Source organism: Plasmodium reichenowi, chromosome 13 (assembly GCF_001601855.1).
Source record: "Plasmodium reichenowi strain SY57 chromosome 13, whole genome shotgun sequence".
NCBI lineage: Eukaryota > Apicomplexa > Aconoidasida > Haemosporida > Plasmodiidae > Plasmodium > Plasmodium reichenowi.
Genome location: NC_033658.1, coordinates 524,370 through 535,102, shown reverse-complemented (window position 1 = coordinate 535,102; position 10,733 = coordinate 524,370). Strand labels below are relative to the sequence as shown.

The 10,733-nt window shown below is 18.6% G+C and overlaps 3 protein-coding genes across 3 annotated transcripts; 2 read left to right on the top strand and 1 right to left on the bottom strand.

Annotated features, from left to right (window-relative positions):
* Positions 1-740: 740 nt before the first annotated feature.
* PRSY57_1312500 (putative membrane protein) lies at positions 741-5,970 on the top strand (the record flags this gene model as incomplete). The annotated part of the gene is made up of 2 exons (XM_012909061.2): positions 741-1,851; positions 1,949-5,970. The coding sequence occupies 2 exons, from the start codon at positions 741-743 to the stop codon at positions 5,968-5,970; spliced, it is 5,133 nt and encodes a 1,710-aa protein (XP_012764515.2).
* Positions 5,971-6,781: 811 nt separating this feature from the next.
* PRSY57_1312400 (DEAD box helicase, putative) lies at positions 6,782-9,268 on the top strand (the record flags this gene model as incomplete). Its single annotated transcript, XM_012909060.2, has 1 exon — positions 6,782-9,268. The coding sequence occupies one exon, from the start codon at positions 6,782-6,784 to the stop codon at positions 9,266-9,268; it is 2,487 nt and encodes an 828-aa protein (XP_012764514.2).
* A 349-nt stretch (positions 9,269-9,617) lies between these two features.
* Positions 9,618-10,494, bottom strand: PRSY57_1312300 (peptidyl-prolyl cis-trans isomerase, putative; the record flags this gene model as incomplete). The annotated part of the gene is made up of 3 exons (XM_012909059.2): positions 9,618-9,740; positions 9,838-10,111; positions 10,250-10,494. 3 exons carry the CDS (start codon positions 10,492-10,494, stop codon positions 9,618-9,620), a joined length of 642 nt encoding a protein of 213 aa, XP_012764513.2.
* Between the last annotated feature and the right edge of the window lie 239 nt (positions 10,495-10,733).

Here is a 10,733-nt window from a genome sequence, read left to right as displayed (position 1 = left end):
ATAAATATTATTATATTATATGCACATATATTCAATGAACACAAAATAAGATAAATATTTCTTATATATTTCTTTTCGACGTAGGAGTTCTTGGTCTATTACATGTATGTAGGTATGATTTTTTGTTTTTTTATTATTTGTCTATTATAAAAGGGAGAATAATTTCTTTTTTTTAATTCATAATAAAAAATTAAAATACAATGAAATATATAAAAGATACAAAGTTTGAAAATACTGTTACATGTATGAATATGTAACTATTGGTATATATTATACATATAATTTTTTTTTTTTTTTTTTTTAGTAAAATATATAATATAAACATACAAATAGAATATTATGTTTATAAAAAATATATAATGCTTACACATTTTGATAAGTATATAATAAAAAAAAAATACCGTTATGTGCATTGAAAGTTCAATCATATGACGTATAAATATTTGTAATAAAAATGATAATATTGTTTAAATAATTTCATTCATAAAATATAATATAATATAATATTATATATATAATATATCAATATGATATAATTGTAATTTGTTTGGTGTTACACCTGTATAGATCGAAATTTCTTTGCTCCCCTCATCTCACCAAAAAAAAAAAAAAAAAAAAAAAAATATAGACATATAAGTAAATAAATAAATATATATTTATTTATTTACTTATTTAAAATGGATATATATGTATGTAGTACAATATTTATGCTAAGAATATAAATAGAATAAAGATCGAAAATGGTGGATATAGATAAAGAACCTATATCAAACGAAAATAATATTAAATATTTAAAAGTGTATTCTAATATATTATTTAAATATACAGAAGCACAAGAGAAGAAAAAAGAATACATTGATGTAGCTTTATTGGGAGATAATATAAAAGAGGAAAAGAGATTTTTTAAATTAATAAATATTGATATTATATTAATAATTTTATGGTTCTTTGTGCTTTACAGTTTTTCATATAATATAGTAGAAGTACGAAATTTCCAAAATGATTTATATAATAATATAAATGAGTCTACATTTTATTCTGAAACTTTTTATAAATCATTGAGTGATAATATAAAAAAAATTAATAATGATTATTCATATGAATCTAGAAAAAAGGATTATACAACATTTAAAAATATAAATAATAAATTTGAATTAGCTTCATGGATAAAAAATGAATTTGTTAAAAATGTATCTTATGAAAAATATTTCAATAATAATATTATATTTGGAAATTGTTGGAGAATAACTATGAGATTATATAATAATAATAATAATAATAGTAATGATTCATTAATAAAAAAATTTTATAATAAAAAAAAATTATATGAAATATATTCAGATACTAATTTTTTAAAGGAAATAGAAAATAAGCAAAATATTAGTTATCCTTATTTTGATAAAAAATGGAATTATAACTTTTCATATGAAAAATCATATAAAAAGATTGGAGGATTATATCAAATAATATGTGAAAATGATTATAATAAAATTCAAGAAATGTTATCTCAAGATAGTTTTTATACAACATCATATCCATATTTTATACCAGCTGTTATATTAACAAATTATAATATAGCTACAGTTACATTAGATTATTTATTATATAATCCTATATTAAATCTCATATCTTATAATGCTTTAAAATTTTCTTTCTTACCTAATACTAAAACATATAAAGAAATAGTTACATTGTCAGCTTCATGTAATCAAATCAATTGGTATTTCGTTGTTTCGTTTTTTGTATTTCTTTGTATATTTATTATGTATATATTAAAAGATGTGAGAACTTATTTCCTGGTCGGTTTTAATTTGTATGTGAAAATGTATAGTTGCAAATTTATGAGCATAGGTAATTTACAAAAAAATAAATTAAAATAAATCAATAAATAAATAAATATATATATATATATGTATATATATTTACATTTATATATTTCTCTTTTTAGTGTGTGTCTTATTAAATATGTTAAGCCTAGGTATTTATCTTCTATTTCAATATAAGGTACCCAATTTAAATGCTACATATGAAAATGGGAAATATAAAATAGATTCCTTATATGCTAATGCAAACTCAGAAAGTATTGTAAATATGTTTTACGATATTGAACGAGTTATATTGTATATAGAATGGACAAAATATATTTTTATATTTACATGTTTCATAACATTTATATTTTCATATTATTTAATTATAAAAAATTATGGTTTGTTAATAAAAAAATATAATAATGTTGAGAAGTATATTAAAAAGGATTTCTTGTATCCTTGCTCTATTTTATTAATCTTTGTTTTCATATATTTATGTATAGTTTCAATGTATCGTTATGAGGTCTTTAATATTTTTGAAAATGAAAATTGTAATATGCTTTATGCTTATATTTTAAATATATGTTTAGTTTTTGCAAACTTTCAAGGATTTAATATATCATCAATAATAAATACAGAGGGAAATAATTTATCTTATTTTTATTTCATCCCAACACTTTTTTTTATATTCACGATTATTTTTTCTTTTATCTTTTTTTTGGCCATAAAATCATACATTAAGAGAAATAAGAAAATGTACAAATGGTATATGCGTCATTTTAAAGAAAACAGAACGCTAAGTAAAGATAATAACACGGAAAAGGGAATAAAAATTCAAGCATATAAGAAAAGAAAGTCAATTTACAACAAAAATAATGAGTATAATAAAAGTGAACGAACGATAGAAACTAATATATGTAATGATGATAGAAGTCAAAACGAAATAGAAAAAGAAAAAGAAAAAGAAAAAATAGAAAAAAATGAAAATGAGAAACAAGGTGAAGCACAAAAAGAAAATATAAAAGATGAATATATAAAAGATGAATATATAAAAGATGAATATATACAAGATCAAAATATGCAAGATCAAAATATGCAAGATCAAAATATACACGATCAACATATGCACAATAGAAAGGGTAACAATAAAAACATTTATTATATTAAGAGTCATCATAAAAACATACACAATAATAATACAGTTGATTACAATTCCGAGGAAGATGGCAATAGCAAATCCAAACTCAGCAAAGATTTACCCTTATCAGATTTAAAGGAAGATTCAATAAAAAATAATAACAGTAATACTTCAAAAAATTCATATGACAATTCAGAAGAAAATAATATAAGAAATGTTGAATATATGAACGAAGAAGATGGAAGTGAATGTTACAATTTTTCTTTAAATAATTCAAGTGATTGTGAAATAAATGTAGACAATATAGTTAAAGAATTAAATTATAAAGATATGATAAAATTAGGGAAGAAATCGAATACTAATAAAGAGGTTTATTCTTCCAATATGATGGAGGAAAATGAAGAAAATATTTTCCAAATTGAAAAATTTATAAATATATTTTTTAACTTGAGAAATCGATTTTTACCTTTTTCTTATAATGTAAAAAAATATATTTTAAAGGAGTATAATAAAAAAACGAAGAATAAAAAAAGTGAGAAATTGATGTGTTATTTTTATATATTTATAGGCTTATTACTATTTTGTAGTTTATTCATTATAAATAATTTTAAGAAAATAAGTGAAACAGAAAATTTGTTAAAATATCAAATTGAAAATGTAAGTTTCTTGAGTAGTGATAAATTATTCACGAATATGAAATTTTATCACGAAAATAAAAGTGTAAATGTTAGTATTAATAATGAATATTTAAATTTCCATAAAATAAAAAACAAAAATGATATTATAAAATGGATAAAAAATTGTTTTACTGTATATTTAGAAAATGGTACAGATTTATTTGGTAACAATGCTATATATCATAATTCATATAAATGGATAGAAATATATGACTTATTATATGGTAAAATATATATACGTATGACATCAAGAGAAGAAATAAATATAAGTGATAATAATAATAATAATAATAATAATATAATATGTAATAATAGACAAGATAAATGTTATGCATATATAAGAAATGAAAAAAATATATTGAAAAATAATTTAAATGATATTTTATCACTTATTGATGATTCTATAAAAGAATTAGAAATATCATTTATTTTATCTGATGTGGATGATCATCATAATATATTTGTAAAAATAAATTTTCATTTTACTTCTACTGGTTATATATCAAAATATATACAGTTTGATCATTTATTTTTTAATTCTTTTAATATATATCAGTTTATTGGTGTAGTCGTAAATTTTCTCTATCTTATTATATTATTATCTTTATTAATAGTTATATATAAGTATTATTATACAAATTTTTTTTATTTTTATAACTTATGCGTTAGTTCCTTGAAAGGTACTATTCATTCTAATAATAGTAATATGACACATATTATGAATACACAAATGGAGAATTTTATGTACAGAAATGATAATAATAGAAGGAATTTACAAAATATGGACAATGCAAATAATTTCAATGTAGTAAATATAAATAATAATAATGATAATAATAATGATAATAGTAATAGTTATAGTTATAGTAATAATATTATGTTCGATAAATATCAGGATAATAACATGAATAATGAGGAGATAAATTATTATGGTCCTTATTATAATGAAAATAATTTTACTTTAAACAATAATTATATTTCTAATATGAACTATCATCCTGATAATTTTTATTCCAATGCTAATATTAATAATAAAAGAACAAAATATAATTTAAGTTTGTTACTTAAATTGAAAATATATCTTACATATCTTTTTGAATGTGATATTATAAAATTGTTTATATTTATATTACATATATTAATAGTCCTATTTTGGCTAGCTTTATGTATAAATATAAATAGAATTTCTTATTATAATGAAATTTTATTAGATAGTTATTTTGATATTCATATAAATACCATTTTCTTTTATTCTATTATGATTTATATTTTTTATCTGTTTCTTTTTTTAACTATTATGAATATGTTTTTTTATTTATCCAAGTACGTTAAAAATGAAGTTATATATGAGGCTTTATATTATAATAGATTACAGATATTAAAAAGTGTCTTATTATTATTATTTGTATGTTTTCATTTTATTATTTTTCATTATTTCTTTTATTACGGTATAGATAATTATGAAAATATAACAATATATGAGCATGTGATATATTCATTTTTAATATTAATAGGTATGGTAAAAATGGAAATATATTTAAAATATAGTACCTTATATTTTTTCGTTATTATATTACCTCATTTGATTTTCATACGTTTCCTTTTTATTTATACTCTTTTTGCCCCTATATTATCTAGTTACATAATAATAAAAAAAAACAGAAGCAAACAAAGTAATAATACAGATAATATTAGTAGTGATAAAGTATATAATATTGAAAGCAATTATGGTGACAGCAGTATGTATAATATGGAAAATATGAATACTGATTTTATGTACAACATTGACAATAATAATAATAATAATAATAATAATAAAAATAAAAATAATAATGATAATAATGATATTAAAAATAATAATAAAAATAATAACAAAAGAAACCTTATATATAAAGAACAAAAAGAAAATGGTACCAATAATCAATATGATGAAGAAGATTATAGAGCTTTCATATTAACACGTTTAAGTAGTGAACAGTGGAAAGGTTTAAAAGAAGAAATCAAAGAATTTGCTAAAATGGAAACATATAATATATTGGTATATTTTCAAAAATTTAAAAATCAAATAGATAGTAAAAAAATCAATTTTATGTCCACAATATTAAAAAATGAATATACTTATTTAAATGAACAAATAAATAATATCATATTAGATTTACGTAAAGTCGAATTACAATGGAAATTTCAAAGCAAACTTGTTAACTCATCTAATGCATATATAGATAAAATAAATAATCAAATTGATATGACTGAAGAAGAAATTGTTGAAAGTAAAAGTAAACTTTCTTCATTAAAGCAGTATTTGCAAAAAGTCCAAATGCACCCTACAAAAGAGCGGGACGAATGAAAAAAAGAATAAAAATAAATAACATAAAATATAAAACATAAAATATAAAACATAAAATATAAAACATAAAATAATTAATGTATAAATATTATTAATAATTATCATAATGGCTTGCCTATATTAAATTATATTTTGTTTTTAATTATTTTATTTTTTATTTTTTTTTGAAAAGCAACATATATATATAATAAATAATAAATTATATTTATACTTTATATTATATGCACATGTATACATATAAAAAATATATATATATATATATATATCTATTATTGTGGAAGTGTTTTTTATTATTATATATGAAAGAAAAAGTACCTGATTTTTTTTTTTCTTTTCATGAAAAATTTAAAAATATTATATATATATATATATATAATATATTTTTTTTTTTTTAACATTTTTCATGTTACAAGAAAATCTGTTAAAAGTAAACAAATATATAAATATAAAAAATATATATTTATACATAAAATATAGTTGATACATAATAAATATATATATATATATATATATATATATATATTTATATGTGTATATTTCCTCCTTTGTAAATATTCTCTTCTTAGTGTGATATAATGAATTAGAAAAGAAAGATTCAATTTCTTTTTCTTTTTTTTTTTGCAAAAACGTATGAACGATGATGTCATAAAAATGAGTAACAAAACATAAAACCTCTTTTAGTATAGTGAAAATTTATATGATGGAAACACACCTAATTATGATATATATATAAATATAATCATATGTAATTATCTATATATATATATATTTATTTATTTATTTATTTAAATTTCATCATAAAACGAGTTATATGGAAAATTATATAAATAAAATATTGTTTTTGTTAATATTTTTCATATTTCATTTGAATAGTACAAAGAATTATAAAAAAACATACAGATATATTATTTCTTTCTTGCTTTATTTTATAAATATTTTATATGCTCAGAAGATTTGGGGAAATGGTAAGAAACAGATACGATGTTGTTTTATAAAAAATTTATATAATAATAATAGAGGCATATTTAAATTATTGGATAATGATATAAAAAGGAAATATAATATAATTTATTTAAAAAAGAAAAATAAGGGATTTCCAAATAATGAACAGACATTTGTTAAAAATACTGTTTTTATTGAAAGGGGACAAAATGATGAAAATAAAATAAATTATGTTCAAGGTAATTTTGATGAAAATGTCAAAGATATTAAATATTTAAGTGATATGCAAAAAAATTTTATCTATTTGTTAGAAAGAAATAATAATTTATTAGTTCATGCTAAAACATCTAGTGGTAAAACAACTATATGTTTATATTATTTGATATTGAAGTTTATTTATAATTGTGAATTTATATTTAAGGAAGATATAGAGAGAGAAGAATATATTATGAAAAATGATTATATAGATAGAAATATATATGAATCAAAAAATAAAAGTAGAAAATATTTTAATCAGAATAAATATCGGTTTATACCTTATAGTGAAAAATATTCAGAAATATCAGATATCAAAGAATATACAAACTTAATGATAGAAAATAAATGTAAAACCAAATTGAAGAAGGATGAAAAAGTACTTATATTATGTCCATCAAAGGAATTGTGTGTACAAGTAGCACAAAATATTTTGTCCTTTATGAATAATAAAAATGAATCATTAATTAAATTATTTATTGATAAAGATTATAAAAATGAAAATAAAGAAAAACAAAATTTTAAGGAAGAAGAATGTATAAATAAAATGGAACATTTACAAATAAATGAATGTGATGGTTATTATATGCATCATACTAACAAACATAGTCTTAATAATAATAAGGATACTATGGATATAGAGGAAAATAAGTTATATATGTTAGAACATGATAATTTGAATGAAGATAATAGTTCATGTAAAGTAAAAAAAGAATATAAAATAAATGACAACAATTATAATAGTAACAATAATAATAATAATAATAATAATAATAATAATAATAATAGAAGTCAATTACATCATATGGTTAATTTGAAGGGTGTACGTTATCTTATAGGTACACCCACATGTTTCCGAAGTTATTTGTTAAATCTAGACAAAGAAAACTTAAAGAATTTCTTACAAAGTATAAAATATATTTTCTATGATGAAATTGATAAATTATTACCTTCTGTAAGTAAACGTAGTTTATTAAAAAATAAAAAGAACATAAAAAGCAAAACAGCTTATCTTATTCTAGAGACATTAATGTATATAAATAAGAAAAACTTAATTTTTATTGGTTGTTCTAGTACTTTAAATAGAGAATTACACAGAAAAATATTTAAATTATTATGTTTAAATAAAAATAATGCAAAGAAAAAAATTTATATATTAAGAGAAAAAAAAAATTTATTGGATAACCAGGAGAACGACGGTATGACAGGAATCGATAATATAACAAACCTAATTCATATACCTATTAAAAATAATGAAAAAAAAATATATATATCTGAAAAAAAATTATCCAGTTCAAATGAACTTATTGATGATAATAATAATAGTAATAATATTATAAATGATGAACAAGAACAAATAGAAAATAATGAACAATATAATTTGAATTACTATCTGAATGAAGAAAATGCATTTCAAAAATATATCATAAAAGTTAAGTTACCTAACACCATTTATCATTTTTATCACTTAATGACTAATGAAACATATGAAAATAAAATAAAAGAAATTCATAAAATAATAGAAACTTTTAAAAATCAAAAAATTTTAATATTAATAAAAAATGGGTATTCCCTAATACAGTTAAAAAAATATTTAGAAATGAATAATATATTCGCTGTTTTATTACATGAAAAGTTACAGATATCCTTAAGATATAATAATGATAATATTAATAATATGTGTGAACATTATGAAGACATAAAAGATTTAAAAAGTATTCCTAATGATGATAAACATACATATATAAATAAATATCCTATAATAATTAGTTCCTTTGATTCTATACGTGGATTTCATATAAACAATCTAGATATGGTACTTTTATGTAATAAGCCAAAAAATGTAAACGAATATATACATTTATGTGGTCGTGTAGGACGGAGGAAAAAAATTGGTTATTCGGTAACACTGGAAAATGATAAAAATATTAATATTATGAATAATTGGTTTAATAACATAAAAGTATATTTTAATAAATTATCTTTAAAACGTGATCCGGTTATAGATGAAAAAATAAATAACGAATTGGAGAACCAAGAGAAGAATCATTTGAATTATGTTGCATCATGTATATTGGACGAACTTCAAGAGAATACATAAAAATATATGTATATATATCTATATATATATATATATATATATATATATATATATATATATATATATATATATATATATGTATATATTTAAACTTATGTGACATTTTTTTTTATATGTAAATTTTTTTTTTCCTTTTTTTTTGTTAACATATTATTATTATGATTATATATATATATATATATATATATATATTTTAATATTGTAAAGAAGTCTTCCTAATATTTTCATTTTTGAAAAAACAAAAATATGAATTAAAATTAAACAAAAAAATAAGAAGCGTCTTTTAATTTATATAAGAAAAAGAAAAAAATTAAAATAAATGAAAATTGTATTTTACATTGAAAACTAGTTAAAAGTAAGAACATATAGTATCTATTATCTTTTCTAATTTTACTTCAAGTTTTTGAAGGGTTGTTTTATTTTGAGCATTCTTTTTTACAATTCTTACAACATCAATTTCGTATATAAGTGGCTATGAAAAAAAAAAAATAATAAAATAAAAAAAAAAATATAAATATTATATATATATATATATATATATATATGTAGTAGTATTTTATTTTTCTTACTTGGGTTGGAAAATGGTTTGGGTGTGCCAAATAAGGAGGAATAATGCACTCTCTTCTTGTATTTTTTTTCATACCAATTACCATTTCATAAATAGCTTTTATATGTTTTTGGTCATAATGCCCAGCAATAATTTTAGGTGGAATAATACTCCTAAATGTGGATTCAATTATACGAAAATCATTTGTTGTTTTACCTTGATAATGTATATACACTGTATCTCCTTCTTCCACTGTATCGTAAACACCATCGATTAGGTCTCTATAAATTATTCCACTTTATTAAAAAAAAAATTCTATGTGTACATTTTTTAATTAACATATCAATGTTTGAACATTTTTATATTTTTTTTATTTATTTATATACTTTTATACATTATTATTTATTTTTATTATTATTTTTTTTTTTTCTAACCTTTCTGTTTTCTTATAAGGAGTGTCGGGTCTATATTTTTTTTCCAAATAAGAATTTTTTTTTTCTTGTAAATAATAAATATATGTATTTTTCGAAAATAACAACTTCAGAAAGTACGAGTTTAATGATATAAAAAGAATTTTATTTAAATTATTAAGTAGCTGTTTTTTCATAAAAAAATAGGAATTAAAAATGGAGAGAATTCTATGCCTCTTATGAAAAAAAAATCTTTTAAAATATACCATGTTTCTAAATCATATTGTTATAAACATATTAAACATAATATTTATGTAATTTTCTAAGATATTTTTGACTTTTTATATTTGGAATTTTTCATTTCTTATTTATTTGTTTTCTATTTTATAAAATAATAAATTAAGAAAATAAAAAAATTTCAAACATTCGTTAAAAAAAAAAAAAAAAAAGAGGAATTGAGATATATAAATATTTATAAATAAATACATATTTAATTAAAAAAAAATTG